Source organism: Suncus etruscus, chromosome 4 (genome assembly GCF_024139225.1).
Source record: "Suncus etruscus isolate mSunEtr1 chromosome 4, mSunEtr1.pri.cur, whole genome shotgun sequence".
Taxonomy (NCBI): Eukaryota; Metazoa; Chordata; class Mammalia; order Eulipotyphla; family Soricidae; genus Suncus; species Suncus etruscus.
Genome location: NC_064851.1, coordinates 46,356,148 through 46,374,701, shown reverse-complemented (window position 1 = coordinate 46,374,701; position 18,554 = coordinate 46,356,148). Strand labels below are relative to the sequence as shown.

The following is an 18,554-nucleotide window of genomic DNA, read 5'->3' as shown; positions in this document are numbered from 1 at the left end:
ATGCAGAAGGACAGTGGTTCGAATCCTGGCATCCCATATGGTCCCCTGTGCTTGCCAGGGGTGATTTCTGAGCATAGAGCCCTGAGTGCTGTTGGGTGTGACCCAAAAACCAAAAAAAAAAAAAAAAAAATCAAGTTTCATTTATTTTTGTTTTTGTTTGGGAGCTACAGCTTGTGGTGCTTGAGGATTACTCCTGGCTCTGTCCTAAAGGATCATTCCTAACAGATGGCAATGAAATCAAACCCTGGTAGGCCACAGGCACAGCAAATGCCCTACCTGCTGTATTGCTGCTCCAGCCCCCACTAAATAAGTTTTATCACTGTTTAGAGTTTACCTTCAGAAAAGCAGAAATCAGTAAATGCATTTTTTTTTTTTTTTTTTTTTTGGTTTTTGGTCCACACCGGCTGCACTCAGGAGTTACTCCTGGCTCTGCACTCAGAAATCACCCCTGGCAGGCTCAGGGGACCATATGGGATGCGGGATTTGAACTGCCGTCCTTCTGCATGCAAGGCAAACGCCCTACTTTCATGCTATCTCTCAGGCCCCAAATGCATTTATTTATTTTTTTTAATTTTTTGTGGTTTTTGGGTCACACCTAGCAGTGCTCAGGGGTTATTCCTGGCTCCAGGCTCAGAAATTGCTCCTGGCAGGCACAGGCGACCATATGGGGCACCGGGATTTGAACCGATGACCTTTTGCATGAAAGGCAAACGCCTTACCTCCATGCTATCTCTCTGGCCCCCATGCATTTATTTTTAATACTTCATTTTAGAATTGAAGCAGCTGATTTGGGGGCCAGAGCAATAGTGCAGCGGTAGGGCATTTGCTTTTCATGCGGGTGATCCAGGATGGACTTTGGTTTGATTTCCGCCATCACCTGAGGCAGGAGTGATTTCTGAACACACAGCCAGGAGTAACCACTGAGCATCACCGGGTGTGCCCCCCCCCCAAAAAAAAGATAGCTGATTCATAATACTGAACACTTTTAAAAAAAACCAACAAAAATAAAGTTTGGGACATTACAAGACATACCCACAAAATAGCTATAGGGAAAATGTAGAAATTTATTGTCAAGGATGCCATATTTAGAATTTTGTAGTCCAAAAAAATTTTTTTTGTGTGTGTGTGGTTTTTGGGTCACACCCGGCAGTGCTCAGGGGTTACTCCTGGCTCCGTGCTCAGAAATTGCTCCTGGCAGGCTCGGGGGACCATGTGGGATGCCGAGATTTGAACTGATGACCTTCTGCATGAAAGGCAAATGCCTTACCTCCATGCTATCTCTCCGACACCCCCCAAAATTTTTGTAGTCCTGCTGATAGTGCTTTCTTAGGAATTGAAACTGATGGGCAATTTAAACAAACCCAAGCATTACACAAATGTTATAGATTTTAAATTGAGATTTTAAAAATATCTAAAGAGAGAGCACAGCGGTAGGGTGTTTGCCTTGCATGTGGCAGACCCTGATGGACCCAGGTTGGATCTCCAGCATCTCATTATGATCCCCTGCGCCTGCCAGGATCAATTTCTGAGTGCAGAGCCAGGAGTAGCTCCTGAGTGCTGTCGCCAGGTGTGGTCCAAAATCCAAACAAACAAAAAACTAAAACCATATAGTGCCATGCACAAATAATTTTACTGAAATGAGGGATTATTAATTTTACAAATAGGATATGACTATGTCAGAGTAAATTTATCTTTAGTACTCAGAGTCCTCTTTGGACTCCCTTCCTATCAATACTTGTCTTAAGAATGTACAGTGGGGGGCCCGGAGAGATAGCACAGCGGCGTTTGCCTTGCAAACAGCCGATCCAGGACCAAAGGTGGTTGGTTCAAATCCCGGTATCCCATATGGTCCCCCGTGCCTGCCAGGAGCTATTTCTGAGCAGACAGCCAGGAGTAACCCCTGAGCACTGCCGGGTGTGGCCCAAAAACCAAAAAAAAAAAAAAAAAAAGAATGTACAGTGGGGCCCGGAGAGATAGCACAGCGGCGTTTGCCTTGCAAGCAGCCGATTCAGGACCAAAGGTGGTTGGTTCGAATTCCGGTGTCCCATATGGTCCCCCGTGCCTGCCAGGAGATAGTTTTGAACAGACAGCCAGGAGTAACCCCTGAGCACTGCCGGGTGTGGCCCAAAAACCAAAAAAAAAAAAAAAAAAAGAATGTACAGTAGGGGCTGGAGTAGTTGCACAGTGGTAGGGTGTTTGCCTTGCAAGCGGCTGAACCAGGACGGACGCAGGGTCAATCCCCAGCATCCCATATGGTTCTCTGAGCCAGGGGTGATTTCTGAGTGCAGAGTCAGGAGTAACCTGAGTGCCACCGGATGTGGCCCAACACCCCCCCCCCCAAAAAAAGAATGTACAGATAACCACTATCTCCATCTTTAATATCACAGATATTATTTAACTTTTTTGAGTTTTATAGGAATGGAGTTGTATAATTTGTTTTTGTCTTTGTTTGTTTTGTTGGGGGGGGTCACACCCAGCAGTGCTCAGGGGTTAGTCCTGGCTCTCTGCTCAGAAATCGCCCCTGGCAGGCTTGGGGGAACCACATGGGATGCCAGGATTTGAACCACCGTCCTTCTGCATGAAAGGCAAACGCCCTACCTCCATGCTATCTCTCCGGCCCTGAGTTGTATAATTTGTGACCATTAGTGTTCACCTTATTTCACTCAGCAAAGAAACCCGAATGGTATTGTTCGAAAGTCATATATCTCATTGAACATAGTTGATTCATTTGTACGGTATTACTGTAGATCTCCATATAATAGAACCTGAAAATTTCCTTGGTTATTTGACTTGCTTTGCAGTTGGGGGTTTGCTCTAAAGAGAGATGGTTAATATTATCTTTTGGTTAATATGTATATATTCCTCTGTTGACTATATACTTAGGGATGGAATTGCTGAGTCATGAGCTACACATTAATTTGCTTCAGTAGTTAACAGTAAACAAGTTTATAAAGTGTATTCTAGTGTTCTCAAAATTCTCTTGTTTAAGTCATTCTGGGGGCTGTGAAATAGAATCAAGATTGAGACAATTTATATTTCTGAGAAGATGATGCATTTGAGAATAAATAAATTTATAAATGCATACATAGATTTTATGTAATTATTGGCTTTTATGAGCAATATCTGTTGAAATAGTTTACCTATTTTCAAAAGGATTTTCTGCCTTTTTCTTGTTCTTCATATATTCTGTGTGTGGTATAAAGAGTATTGTGTATAGGCAAGGATTATTATTATTATTATTATTATTATTATTATTATTATTTGGGTTTTTGGGCCCCACCAGGTGATACTCTGGGGTTATTCCTGGCTATGCGCTCATAAATCACTCCTGGCTTGGGGGACCATATGGGATGCTGGAGGATCAAACCTCGGTCCGTCCTAGGTTAGTCGTGTGCAAGGCAAACACCCTACCTCTGCACCACAGCTCCGGCCCCTAGGCGAGGATTATTGTTTCTCTCTCCAATAGTTGCCTTGTGATGTTTCTTGATAAATGGGATTTCTTAATTTAATACAAATATATTTTTTAAGTTTTAGGCCACATCCGGGGGTATTTAAGAGTTTACTCCTGGCTTTGCACTCGGGAATTACTCCTGACTTTGCTCAATGTTAATGTTTTTCCTTTTTCTACTATACGTTCAACCATTTGTAATAGATTTTCTCTATGACTTCCTCTATGGGTGGGCATTCTTTTCACCATGTAGGAGTTCCACTGAGGAACATGCGAATGTTCAGCTTCAGTTGTAGAAAAGACCCCTATCCATTCATTCCAGTACACCAATCACTGGGCTTTCTCCTATGGGTCTGTCAGTTGGTCTGTCATTGTTACTCATTGTCAGTGACTATACCTTTTCCAACTGTTCTTTCTTGATACCTGAGAGAATTTACTGATTTTCTATTATGCTAAGCCATTGCTTGAGTGCCGAAGTGTCATTTCCACGTCTATTTATTATTTATAGTTTAGTTTATTGATATATATCTTTATTTATCAGCTTGATTACAAATATGATTGTAGTTGAGTTTCAGTCACGCAAAGAACACCACTCTTCACCAGTGCAACATTCCCACCACCAATGTTCCTGATCTCCCTCTTCCCCACCTCATCCCCCCTGTACTCTAGACAGGCTTCTACTTCCCTCATTCATTCTCATTGTTATGATAGTTCTCAATGTAGTTATTTCTCTAACAACACTCATCACTCTTTGTGGTGAGCTTCATGTTGTGAGCTGGAACTTCCAGCTCTCCTCTGTTTTGTCTCTGAAAATTATTGCAAGAATGTCTTTTATTTTTCTTAAAACCCATAGATGAGTGACACTATTCTGCGTTTTCTCTCTCCCTTTGACTTATTTCACTCAGCATAATAGAATCCATGTCCATCCATGTATAGGAAAATTTCATGACTTCATCTCTCCTGATGGCTGCATAATATTCCATTGTGCATATATACCACAGTTTCATTAGCCATTCATCTGTTTAGTTTAGTTTAGTTTGCTTTCTCAGTGTTTAGGCGGCATGGTGATTCTCCCTCTTCTCATGGCTCGGTCATTTGTGGTTACCTGGGGTTTGGTCCTATCAAAGCCCTGGCAAAGGAAAAACCTGCCAGGTGCTGCCTGGCGAAGCGATCGGCTCAGCGGGCTCATTCCAACAGCAGGTAGGCCAGAAGTCTTGGGGAAGGCGGTCTCCTAAAACCCCTGGCCGTGGCCGGACACCCCCTGGGCGAGGTAGAGGCTCCGGGAGCCCAGAGCCCGGGCGGGCCGAAACTCGCCTGGACGCTGGGCTAGCCGAGGTCACCGCATGTAAATGTGGCCGGGGGTTCGGCCGGGCCGGGCGAATGGGCTGGCCGGGGTGGGGCCGCGGGGCGGCAAATCCCCATTTGAGGGCCGGAGAGCGCGTAGCTTGCTCAGAGCCGCGCCTACTGCAGCCGGGGCCGGGCTGAGCGGGGCGCTGGAGCGGAGCCGAGCCGTGCCGAGCCGGAGTCGTTGCAGCTGCGCGCGGGTTCCTAGGCGGGCGCGTCCCGCTCGCCATGCGCTGCCGGGGCTCGGGGAGCAGCCTTTGGGGTGCCGGGCGGCCCCAGTTGGGCCGCTGAGCCTTGCTCCCGAGCCGGGCCTTGGGGAGGTGAGTGTCCGCCGGGAACCACGGAGAAGCGGCTGGGAAGTTTTGGTGGAATTAGTTGGGGCCCAGGGGAGTTGGGGGGCTAGAGTTGGAGCTCCCCAACCCCCAGCAAAGCTGGCCTGTGAAGCTGAGGTTAGTGCCCACGCCCCCAGGGTTCCGAGAACCGATCAGGATCCCCCCCAGAGTGTCCCTACCACCCCTAACCCCAACCCCGTCCTCCTGCGGGAAGCGACGCTCCTGGAGCATCTCTGTTTCCAGTTCATCTGCATCAGTTCCCGGGACTCGGCCGCTTGCAGTTGCAACTGCTTTGCCGGCTGCTACCACCCACCCCCCAGCACCCCTTTTTCTGCCTGCGAGGATCCGGGGCGCGAGTTTGGATCCTGAGCTTAGTAGAGGCAAGGAGGCGACTCTGTCCACGAATGTCTTGGAAAGTTTGCAAAGAAAGCCAAGTTTCAGCCCTGTGATTGTTGACAACACCCTCCTCCCTCCCTCCCTCCCTCCCTCCCTCTCTCTCCCTTTGTTGAGAAAGGAATGAATAGTTGGTTGTGTGGCTGCCTCCTCCGAGTCCCGGAGGAAAGAGGAGGGTTGGGGAGGTGGAGGCAGGAAAGAAAGAATAGGGGAGCGCCCGGACGGTGGCTCGGCTCAGCAACTCTTAGTCCACCGGCGGACTAGAAGAGTTGGAGGTTTTGATCGGCCAGGTGTAAGAACTGGTCCCGTAGAGGTCTGGGGTGCGGTGGCCCCAAGCCACTGGCTAGACGCTGTTATTCTGGGGAGTTCGGGTTGGAGGGAGATAGATAGTCACTCTGGGTGGTGTGTAATGAGGGCTTGAGGGGTTGAAAAGTCCGGTTTAGGTGTGCATGCTCTTGAAGTCACATGCAAAGGGGGAGATTCCTTCCCTAACTTCGCGCCTGCTAGTATCTGCAACTGAGATGAAAAGAAGTAGAGCCAAGTGTTTCGATTCCTGTAAATCTTGACTCTTATCTATCGAGACTACTCAGATCTCGCTGAGGAAAATGCACGAGCCGGGGAAGTCTGTTTTGATGATCTCTCTGTGCCTGTTGTCAAGGCCTGAGCCGAGATCATGGGGGAGGTGGCTGCTGCAGCAGCCTGAGAAGTCTGTTCTGGGGCTCAGAGAGGCAAGAAAAGGTCGGGGGGTGGGCATTCTAGAGAGGGTGGCCAAGGGCCAGGGGCAGCCCAGAGAGGCAAGACAGGGCCAGGGCCAACGAGGGCACCCAAGTGAATAGCTTGCCAGGATGACAGCCACCCCCCTTTAGCCTTGGCTCCAACTTTTCTAAAGCTGTCCGGAGAAGCTTGACATTTCCAGGATGACTAACCAAGATCTCAATCTCTTCTTCATATAAAATATACTGCTTGTTCAATGGACGTTCGTCATCATCTTAACCTTATCATATAATTCCTGAGCAAGGTTGCTTGCCATACAATCCGTTGAAGAATTATTCATACTTCAGTCATTTGGCTAGACATCATAAGGTTAACTTCAAAAAAAAGGGGGAGGTAGAGGATATTTCTAATTCCTAAATTCAAGCAAAACTTCACTAGGAGTGGATAAACTCAGTTTTTTTTACTGCCATTATACTGTCTCTCTCATTTTGACTCTGCAGAGAAGTTATAAAATTACAGATCTGAGCGGTAATTCTCTGCCTTCATCATAAAAGGGTAGGACAGGAAATTGCATTACTTTTTTTAGTTTAAAATATGGTAGAAAGCTTGTAAAGCCCATATCAGGTGACCATGTTGGACTTAATTTGAAAATACAGGTGGGCTTTGAACTAGAAATTCCCCTTAAGGAAGTTAACTGACTGCTAAAATGAATTGAGGACCCCCAAAAAGCCAACTCTAAGTTCTTTGAGTATGGCCAGATTTTGATGTCAAGGGGCAGCAGCAGGGATGGTAGCGAAATCAGTATCCCACTAATGCTACCAACTAATGCTACTAATGTTACCAACTGTAACAACATGTAGGGGAGTCGGGAATTACACCCGACTATACTCTATTTTCAGTGTAAGAATTGCCTTTCTAGGGCCCGGAGAGATAGCACAGCAGCGTTTGCCTTGCAAGCAGCCGATCCAGGACCAAAGGTGGTTGGTTCGAATCCCGGTGTCCCATATGGTCCCCCGTGCCTGCCAGGAGCTATTTCTGAGCAGACAGCCAGGAGTAACCCCTGAGCACCGCCTGGTGTGGCCCAAAAACCAAAAAAAAAAAAAAAAAAAAAAAAAGAATTGCCTTTCCAGTTCTTACATTTTTCAAGGACCTACGTATTTTAAGGACCTAATGCATCTCACTTCAGAAGTAAAACCAGGGTCAGAAAGTGTTGAGTGCATATTTCATGTGGTGGATCTAGATTCCCATCCCTTGCACAATATAGTTCCATGAGCACTGCCAGGAGTGGCCCCAGCGAAACAAAACAAGCCCCAAACCAAAAAAAGTGGGGAGAAGCAAATCAAGTGGTGGTATTTCTACCTTTGCTTTCCTGTTATGTTCTTTTTTGTCTTCTGTAAAACAAGTGTGTTGTTTTGTGTACCAGAGATTAAAGCACAGCTGCTGTTCAGAACCTGGAAAACTAGGATATAGGTTGGAGTTCCTTGAGCCTGAGAGAGATTTTAACTTTGTGAATGTTCACAGGAGTTTCATATTCTTATATCAAGATAGTCTTTGACCTTTGTGTGTATTTCAAGATCTTGCATGTGACTGTGTCAGGACACTGAATGTTTACCTGCTGACAGAAGGGAAGTCTTACCTGGTTTTACTTTCTATGGGTTGGGGGTTGAGAGGTTTGGCCCACACCAAGCAGTGCTCAGGGCTTGCTCCTGACTCTATAATCAAGGGTCACTCCCTCCTGAATCAAAGACCATATGCAGCTCCGGGGGTTGAGAGGATTGAACTGGAGTCAGTTGTGTGCAAGGCAAGCACTTTACCCCTGCGCTACCTCTCCTGTATGCCTCTTTTCCCCCAACTTTAGAAGACTGCACAAAAGCGGTATTTGTGTTTATATTATATTTAGTTTAGTGTTTATTCCTATTCTTCTAGTTAAAAACAGTTCTCCTCTAGAGCTGGAGATACTACAGCAGTTATGGTGTGTGTCTGGCAAGTGCCTGATCTGAGTTGATTCCCTAATACGTGGTCTCCTGAGCATCCCTGGGTGCAGCCCTGGAGGCCTCCAGCACTGCAAAGTCACTAGCACTACAGGATTCAAAAACCACATCCAGGGACACTAGAGCTGAGCTTCCAACCTAGTTGGCCAAAAATCTCTGGTGGGGTCCCTGGACCTATTGAGCACTGCTTGGGGAAGTCCACCCTAAAGCCCCCCTTTTCTCCTCTTCCTTCTAGGGACAACCTTCTCAAGAGTAGGGACTTAATTTGTGTGAACTCCTTATAATAGGGATTCAGTGACAAGCAAGCCAGTTATGGCCCACAGATTGTGGAAGGCTTGTTCTAAATTAAGACTGTTATTGCATGAACACTTTTAATTTCCACAGTCACATCATGGAATAGGTGTTCTTTTTTTTTTGTTTGTTTGTTTTGTTTTGTTTTTTGGGTCACACCCGGCAGCGCTCAGGAGTTACTCCTGGCTCCAGGCTCAGAAATTGCTCCTGGCAGGCTTGGGGGACCATATGGGATGCTGGGATTCGAACCAATGACCTTCTGCATGAAAGGCAAACGCCTTACCTCCATGCTATCTCCCCAGCCCCGGAATAGTGTTCTTGACTTGTTTTTACAAATAAGACCATCTGAGAGGCTGAGTATCTTGTCGTACAATTGATCCTCTGTGTGTGATTTTAAATCTAGGCTGAGTTGTACCTTGTTTTATTTTTTTCAAAAATCAAATGGTACCTAAGATGAACATGGTGACTAGGGCTTTTATACATGGGAGACATGTAGCAGAGGCTTAATCTCCAACCATGACAAACATATCTCAAGGCATTTGTATTTGTTAAATCCTGTGCCTGAGGTCCTATCAGTATTCTCATGACTGAATTTTTTTCCCAGGTCTCATGTCATTGAGATCTCTGAGAGGCCTCCAGAGACCAACCCCCCCCCATCTAAAATGGCCAAGTATGTTCTATCACCCTGTTTTGTTTTATGTTCTTTGCAACTTAGATTGCAACCAGGATTGCAACTTAGATTGCAACTTAGAAACAAGCAGGCTTGTTGTTTCATCTCTACTGCAGTGGAGACCCCACAGAGGCAGAACTTTGTCAAGGTTATTGATATCCTCAGCCCCTAAATCCTAGAATTTGTATGGATATTTTTTTCTCTTATATGTGAAAAACTGAATGGCTTGATTCTCTGTGAGCTTCTCTATATGTAACATACTAAGAGTCTGCTTTGTGTATATTGTGTGCATGGCGGGGCAAGTGATTTCTTTGTGAAAATGTAAAGTTTTTAGCTTGAACTAGGTTTCAATTATATGTCATGCAATTTTATTCCTTTGATTCCCCCCCTCCCAAGGTCTCTGTGTCTGGAAAGGGAAAAATAGGCAAATCTTATGTAGAAAATGAAATGAACGAAAAGCATGTGATGAGTTAATCCTTATATCTTTCCCATGCACCTTCTGTTTCTTACTCCATTTTTAGTTCTGGTTTTTGTTTTTTGTTTTTTTGTTTTGTTTTGTTTTGTTTTGGTTTTTGGGCCACACCCGGCGGTGCTCAGGGGTTACTCCTGGCTGTCTGCTCAGAAATAGCTCCTGGCAGGCACGGGGACCATATGGGACACCAGGATTCGAACCAACCACCTTTGGTCCTGGATCAGCTGCTTGCAAGGCAAACGCTGCTGTGCTATCTCTCCGGGCCCTTTAGTTCTGGTTTTTGAAGTCAAGTTTCTTGCCTGGGCCTACTTTCCTCCATTACTGGACTGACAAACTTGACACAAGGTCTAGAATTGAGCCAGTCTTGCAAGTAACTCACTAGAGCAAGGTAGTATTTCCGACAGGTTGGGGAGAAAATTTAAATTTAGCACTCCCAAATTCTAGTGTAGAGAGCTCCCTACTGGTACATTTCTAATTCATCCATAGTTGAGTACTCGCTGGTAATTCAGCCTCAATCATCATTTCCCTTCAGTTTTTCTACTCTGTTTCTTAGAGAAACCTTTCCTGACCCCTGGTTCCTATAGACTTGCCCCCATTCTGAGTCCCCATTGCCTGAGAATCTCTAATACAGTTTACAACTGTGACCACTACAGTTGTCTTCTCATGAAGACAGTTGTATCACTGTCCCCACCCTTTGGCACAGCTCCCACATAGTATATGTGTGTGTGTTAAACAGAATGAATGCTCCTCCTGACCCTATTCCCATTCTTGTCTGTTCCCCAGGTAAACAAATTTAAGTTTCTCTGTATAAGTGTAAGGTTCCATATGCTGTAATCCTGTGTGTGTGTGTGTGGGGGGGATCAGGTCTGGAGCAGGAAATAATACAAACCAAGCTGATGAGGTGGAAATGATCTGCACCCTTGGAGAGGGAATGGGGGGGGGAGGAAAGAGAGGAAGGGGGAGGGAGGGAGGAAGGAAAAGGGAGAGGGAGGGAAAGAGAAGGAGGGAGGGAGGGAGAGGGAGGGAGGAAGGAAAAGTAAAAGGGAGGGAAGAAGGAAAAGAAGAGTGAGGGAGGGAAGAAGAGAGGGAGGAGGGAAAGTGAAGGGGAGGGAGAGAGACAGAGGGAGAGAGAAAAAGGAAAGGAGAAAGAGGGAGGGAAAGAGGAAGAGAGAGACAGAGAAAAGGAAGAATCTGTTCACACTTGCTGAAGAGAAGACCGAATGAGATCAATTCACTGTAGCCTGGTGGAAAGAGGCAGTGACAGACATAAAACCCCACCCCACCTCCTCCTATCTAGGTAGCCATAGAAATGTAAAGGAAGAGGGAAAAACCAAAGACTGGAAACCAGCTATGTGCTGGGTGGAAATCGGTTGTAGGCCAACATCTAAGAGACTTGCTTGTACTGTGGTCCTCAGCCTTAGCTTCATGTTAGATAGTTCTGGAAAACTCTTTTAAAAGATAGATGCCTGGTCCCACCCACTGAGACTTTCTCATCCTATTGGTGTAGGTTGAAACTTGGTCAGGATTTTAAAAACTTGCCAAAGGTTTTGGCAAGTTAGCCTCTGTGTACTGAGGCTAAGAAGCAATGCTATACATTTTCAGGACACTTTTCCTTGATCTGGTCTCTGCAGGCTTAACCAGAGTGGTCAAGGGCAGGGAATGTCATGCATGGATTCTAGATGGTTTTCTCAAGGTTAAGAAGTACTTTCACATCTGTTATAGCTGATAATAATAACTTATAGGATCTACTCTCTGGTTTAAATATCACTTTATATTGATGACTCTTAAAAAATCTTTATCCTTAGGCTGGGGAGTAACTCAAAGGTGTGAAACTTAGGTCTTGCATGCTTAGGGCTCCAAGTCTGATCCCTAGAAATCTGCTAGGGATGGCAGTGGTGGGCTCCTAAGCTACTCATGGACCTTCATTACTAGGTGCAAGCACTGAACATTAAGATAGGTAACAATGGGAATGGATCCTGACACCAACCACTCCAACTCCACAGGGAGGGAGCAGGTTTGTGGTTGATTGACATATGCTTTGCAGTACCCTGAGTGGCCCAGATGTGCAAAGTCTGTTACTTATGCTCAGCCACAATGTGTGAGTTTGGACTGGTGGTACTGGAGGTGAGTTTGAGAGCTCTTGGCGATGAGAGCATTTCATTCAGTTCTTTCTCCAGAGTTTGTTCCTTGCTGGCTTGTGACTGACTTGTCTGTCTCCTCTGTCTCCTTCAGAATCACCAATTAATCTCCTGGTCACAGACATGACTGTGTCCCGTCTTTAGACCTTCTCAGCACCTAATGGGACCTGCTGTCGGCCTTTAAGATTTTATGATGGGTTGGGGGCATGTTGAGAGCTCAAGGGCCTCTTGCAAGAGGCTAAGTTCATCCCTAATACAGTATCACCCATTCCCACCCAACACTACCCAGTGTGTCTCTGCTCAAGTCACGTCACACGACTTGCAGTTTCTTGAGCACATGGAGTACATCCATGTAGTTGGTAGAACATTCTCACTGAGACTTTCTTCTTGATGCTTAGCCTTTCAAATCCTTCATCTCTACTGATGCCCTTCTGAAGGCTTTTTTCTTACAGGCTGTTCAAAGTCTTTATTGATGATTAACATGGGATCTGAGAATCAAAAGATAGATTTGTTTCTCCTGGTCTCTTACGTGTTTTTCACATGTTAGTAGAGGGGAAAATGTCAGCATCCTTAAATGGTAGGGAATAAACTTGCTGAAGGACATTCTAGAGCAGTAATTTCTTTTCTTTTTCTTTTTTTTGTTTTTTTTTGTTTTTTTGGGCCACACCCGTTTGATGCTCAGGGGTTACTTCTGGCTAAGTGCTCAGCAATTGCCCCTGACTTGGGGGACCATATGGGATGCGGGGGGATCAAACCATGGTCCTTTCTTGGCTAGCGCTTGCAAGGCTTACCTCTAGTGCCACCTCACTGGCCCCTAGAGCAGTAATTTTATTGCTGGTCTACTGATTGGTTCAAGAGAGTTAAAGATGGAAAACCACTATCCCAAGAGCAATATGACTCAGTCTTCAAATCTAGAGGGACACTGGGTAAGCAGAGAGGAGAACAGCTGTTGCAGAGCGTGGAAGGGAAAAAAGCATCATACCTGCCTGGAAAGATCAACAATAGGCCCTTTGCACATGAAGTTTCTGTGGTTGTAATAGGCCTTCCTACATTGAAATGACCCAGGTTTGTCTAGGAGAAAGCTTGGAGTAGGCATGAGTGTGCGTGCGTGCGTGTGCGTGTGTGTGTGTGTGTGTGTGTGTGTGTGTGTGTGTGTGTGTGTGTGTGTCTGAGAGTTCAGCTTCATTTTTTTGTTTGTTTGTTTTTTGGGGCCACACCCGTTTACATGTTAAGTAAGTGATGACTGTGCCAGGTACTAGCCAGAGCCAGGAAGAGCCTGTACAGGGGTGGGGGGGGGGGACAGTTCTATTGTTTCTGCACTCCCTGCCAGCCAGACCTTCCATGTGGTGTGGTCCCAGTTAGATGTCAAAAAGACAAACCCCCAAATTACCATGGGCAGAAATGCTCACCTGAGTAGTGTCATTACCCATGTCACAAAAGAACAGACCAGAGTTGGGTTTAGATGTCATGAACGTAGTAGGGTCTGCTTCTAGCCCAACCTAACTGCTTTCTGTCACTTGTTTTGGAAACAGGGGCATGGAGAGGCAGGTGATAGGTCCTTTGCAAGCTGCTATTCTTCATCCCAGTGTTGCTAGCCCATTCCCCATGGCACTGCTTGAGGGCTGTCCTTTCGGTTCTTCAAGCTACATCCCCAGTCCCTTTGTGGACGTGACTCTGCTGGATCATGATTTGTTAACTCTGAGCCCCTTTCCTTTGTAGTGGGAAGGGATCCATCAGGAAGGGTAGCCGCAGGGACATGTTCTCAGCAGCTAAGCTTAGAGCAGCCAGGGAGCACCTGGGGCTTCTTGGTGCTGCTGTGTTTTCTGCATTGCTCTAATGCATTGACTCATAGGATATGTTCTGGGTCCTTCAGAATATGCTTCCAGGGCATAGCCCTAACTTGAATACAGGCTTCTGTTCTTCTCGATTGGACTTAATATCTGAGTGTTTTGTGTCAGAGCCAGGAAGATAAATTGAAAGGGGCACAACTTTTTTGTGAGGGAGCCCCACTTTTGGCCACCGCACAGGTGTAGCCTCCAAGCTACCCACTGATACATTGACACACCTCCACACTGTCAGGTGTGATCTCCAAAGCAAACCCCAAAATCGTGTAACATCTGGCGGAGGCTGAAACCATATTTTGGTGATGGTGGGGTACATTGCTGACTTTGCTTGGGTGAACATTTCTAATCATAGCTGCTAATCATAGCCAGGAGCCTTTGTTAGGGCTCCTTTCACACACAAGCTCATGGACCATTTTCCCTTTCCATGTTCCTCCCTTTCTCCATATGTTCGTCTCCTTTTCTCCTTTTTCTTCTTGGACTAGCAAGTACACATCAGCCACTTCTTCTGTTGGTGCAGGGCGACTCTTGACTTATCCAGGGGCCAGTGTATATGGAGTATACCCTAGAACAGCGGTAGCTGAGCTCACTGATGTTTCTTTGGAGGATTGGCCCCACTCCTGACCCCTGACCCAGGCTGTCTTCATTGATTAGAGAATATTGACTTATATATCAGCACCAGCTGTTGTCAGAAACTTTAGCCTGTGATTCAGGACAGTGGCCAAGGGGCTGACCTGGCACTCCAGGCATTTGTGGCAACACAGGAATTCCAGTTATCTCACTTCCTTTTACCATTTCCGGAGGTTTGGAGCTAGCTGACATCTTTATAATGTTTGATGTGCTGTGGCACATGGACACCTGCAGTCTTTCCTCAGAAACCATTTTGTGTGTGTGTGTGTGAATTGTGCTTTTTTCATCCATGTGGGACATCTGCAGTTCCAAGACAGCTCACATGCCCCCTCAAGTACCAGGAAGATGTTTGCCCTTTTCTACAGGCTGATTTAGTGCCTCAGAGCATCAGAAAGAGAAGGCAAGGAGTAAACTTCCCATTTAGGCTTAATTTTACTATGGCAGGTGTCAGGCAATGTTTGCCTGTTAACCATCTATGAGCCATTTCCTTCTCTTTTCCTCATAGGTATATTTCCACTTCAGTCATCAGGAAGTTGGTGCTTGTGATTTGCTTAGATTTATACCTTCCCTCTTTCCTTCCTCCTGTAGAACCAAAAGCCATGGCCGCAGGAAAATTTGCAAGCCTTCCCAGAAACATGCCCATGAATCACCAATTCCCTCTGGCCTCGTCCATGGACCTTCTGAGCAGCAAGTCACCTCTCGTCGAGCGCCGTGCAGATGCCTATCAGGACGTGTCCATACACGGCACTCTGCCACGGAAGAAGAAGGGTCCTCCTTCTCCTCTGCGGTCCTACGATCACTGCAGCCTCCTGGGAACCCTGCCCCACTCCAAATCCCCACGGCACGTCTCCCCCCTCTCCCGGGAGGTCATCCAGGAGAACCCAGCGCAAGACTGGCAAGGCAAAAGCTTCTTCAGGTAACTTCCTTAATTGCAGGAGTGAAATGAGGTGTCATAAAAAGCGTTTTAAGAAAAGGCTTTTTTTTTTTTTTTTAATCAAGAAAATGTCCAGTGTGTGCAAAGCAGAGCAGTGCTTGAATGACTTTCCCTGGGACCCTTCACTCAATTTTAAATTTCATCAGCTCTGGTGGTGTTTGCTCTCTCCTTGCATCTTTCTGTTGTTACTTTGGAGTAAACCTTAGACCTTGTTTTTGTCTTAATCTGCAACAGTGTTGATGTGTGACTTTCAAAAATAAGACCTCTTGTGTTGTTGATGTTTGTTTTTGGATTTTGGGTCACTCAGCTACTCCTGAGCTCCTGAGCTCTACGCTCAGAAATCGCTTGGGGCAGGCTCCGGGAACCATATGGGATGCTGGGATTCGAACCATCGTTCTTCTGCATACAAGGCAAACTCCCTACTACCTGTGCTATCTCTCTGACCCCTGTTTGGTTTTTCTTTTTAAAAAACAACCGTGGTATAAAAAAACATTAACACTTGGAAAGAATAAATTATTTCTTAATATCATTTTATATTTGTGAGTATTAGGGGAATGGCACAGCTAGTGGTGTTCAGGGCTTACATTGGGCTCTATATTCAAGGATCACACCAGCAGGGCTTGGGGTACCATATGTGGTGCCAGGAATCAAACTTGGTAAGTCACATGTAAGATAAGTGTGCCGTATAATTGCTCTGGCCCACTTGACAGTTGGGGTTTTATTTTGTTTTGGGGCCACATCCAGTGATGCTCAGGAGTTATTCCTGGCTCTGCACTCAGAAATTGCTCCTGGCTCAGAGGACCATATAGAATGCCAGGGATTGAACCCGGGCCTGTTCTGGGTTCTGCGTGCAAGGCAAACGCCCTGCTGCTGCGCTGTCGCTCCAGCTCCCACTTGAGAGTATTTTTAAAGCCAACTTCCTATGTCATCAGTCCCTCAAAAAGAACCATACATAGGAGATAGAGATTTCAGGAAGTAAGACACTTGCCTGGCATGTCTAGTTAAATCCGAGGATTACATGTGATCCTAGAAGCACCACCAGGTGTGATCCCTGAGCTCAGAAGTAGCCCCTGAGTACCACCAGATGTGACCCATTATTCCCATCCTCACCCAAAGAAAGGTATAGGCCTACTTGTCATAATTCTAAATTCTGAATTATATTGATCTAATTTTATAGAGATGCAAGGGCCTATGTAACTTGGGACTAATATAACTGATTCTTCTTATATTTATCAACAGGCTTAAATATAAGGTAGGGCTCAAAATTAGGTCGATTCCGGAATGCTTTGGAACAGGAATTGATTTCTCTTTGTCCACTGCGGAGCCGACCTAGCCAGTGGTTGGCAATATTCTTTGGTCTTGTGATAGGTCTGGCTGTAAGAGTTTCTGCTTTCAAGAGCTGAGTTAGGGGCTCTGCACTCCTTTTTCTTTGGCAGAAGTTTAACAACATGTGATACTATAAAGCAGAGAAGGGAGCAGTGTCCTCTGTTGTATCTCCTGGGGCTTCTTGTTTTGTGCTTGATAGCACAAGAAAAATCCTCTTTAATGCAGGCTAACTGATTTGTACAACTGTATACATTGAGATCCTACATTAGAGGACATTGCTTCATATAAGCACTGGTGCCTCATCAGAAAGATTCTCTTCATTCTCTTTGGAAAACATCGCTGATGGGTCTGGTGTGATAATGGTCTAAATGCCAGATCATTTCAGTCTTCTGCTCTGGCTCTTGGATAGGAGATGGAGAAGAAGTTGAACTAATAGGATAGCATTGGAATATCTGAAATTTTCTTCCCAGACAGGACCTTCTAGTGAAAGATCTAAATAATAATGGGTGAGTAACAAGATAGTTGCAGCTTGTATAAGTGAGATGGAAGAGATAGTGACTTGCTGGCTTATTTCTCTCTTAGAGGGTGGATGGGTCTGAGAGATGACACTGTAGCTGAGCCCTGCAAAATGACAGCACAGTCCTGAAGCAAGCAGTGGAAGTCTTTTCTTGGTCCAAGGAGATCAGGCACATAGCACTGGGGATAGGAGTGACTTTGAAGGAAGCTGGGATGGGCCAGGATGAGTGCAGGAGAGGGGCAGTTGGGAGAGAGCTCTGTAAGCAAGAGTTCAGCATTAGTTATAGTTGCACAATTATTTTTGCAAGGAGGAAATATGCAGAGGCCCTGGGACTCTATAGAAAGCTCTGAACCTTGTTTGGCATCCTACTAGAAGGTTCCCTGGGGGGTCCTAGAGATAAACAAATTCTGAGCAATTCCCCCTAAATCTCAGGCTGTTTCCTATCTCCCAGTTCAGAGAGGCTATGGGGAATGGACCACAGGTAAATTTACTCCTGCATCCCTAAGAGTAGTCCATGTAAGTAGCATAAGCTTGGCATTGACAGTAGAGAACCCAGAGAGACTCTTCAGTCTTCCTGAGGAAGGTTGGAGACAGCAAAGTCAAATAACTTATGGCCAATGCAAATCAACCCCAAGTCAGGGGTTGTGGCATGTGAGGCCCAATGGGCAGAATCAGGCCATAATGACCCTTTGCATGTGTTAAATGCAGCTCTTTACTGAGTAGAGTGTTTTCTTTGAGCTATATACAGCCAGTGGTCAACTCCTTTCTTGTTCTGAGGACCTGGCTGGGTGCCTTCTCTTCCGGGAACTCAGAGGGAGGTCCGGGAGCAACAGTCTCCCTTCCTATCTCAAGGAAGTTCTTGATAAACATCCCAGGTCCAAATGGTCAACCTGTCAGCAGTTCAAAGCCTTTTGATTTGAAATGGGATGTGGACAGAGGTTAGATCTCTGGACTAGATCTTAGTGGAAGGTGGACACATGTCCTGAGTTTGAAGTCCAGGTGGAAGTCTGAGCAAACATGACTGGTGTAAGTTTGTTTATGATTTGGAGCTGTATTGATCTAAATTCATGGGTCTTTTTCCTGTCTGGGTGTTTTGTGTAATTTTTGCTGGCAGTACCAGGGATGAAGTGGAGGGCCTCACACATCCAAGGCAAGAGTTCTTCTGAGCTACATCCTCAACCTAGAGCCCCCCAACTTAAGAGATCTTGTTAAAGATGAATACAGGAAGTGATGAATCCATTATACTTCACAATTAGACCCAGTGCCAAAGCACATGCCTGTGCGTCACAGGATGATAGAGGTCTGTTGCTTTGCTTCTCACCCTATTAGTCATAGATTTACCAACCACATTAAAATAAATAGGCCGAGTCCCCGATTTTGAGGAATTCAGATCCCATATATTTCTATAGACAGCCTTGCAAGTGTTCCTCATAAAGAGAGGAGCACCCTAGTTATTTATGGGGAAGAAACTAACTTATCAACAAGTAGCATTCATAAAAAGCTGGGAACAAGG

The 18,554-nt window shown here is 45.8% G+C and overlaps 1 protein-coding gene across 1 annotated transcript in view; it reads left to right on the top strand.

Annotated features, from left to right (window-relative positions):
• The first annotated feature begins 4,972 nt into the window (after nucleotides 1-4,972).
• Nucleotides 4,973-18,554, top strand: part of BCAR3 (BCAR3 adaptor protein, NSP family member) — a 144,575-nt gene continuing 130,993 nt past the window's right edge. The window contains exons 1-2 of the mRNA XM_049772199.1: nucleotides 4,973-5,112; nucleotides 14,853-15,180. Of these exons, the coding sequence (XP_049628156.1) occupies nucleotides 14,864-15,180 (317 nt within the window). The 5' untranslated portion in view covers nucleotides 4,973-5,112; nucleotides 14,853-14,863. The remainder of the gene's footprint in view (nucleotides 5,113-14,852; nucleotides 15,181-18,554) is intronic.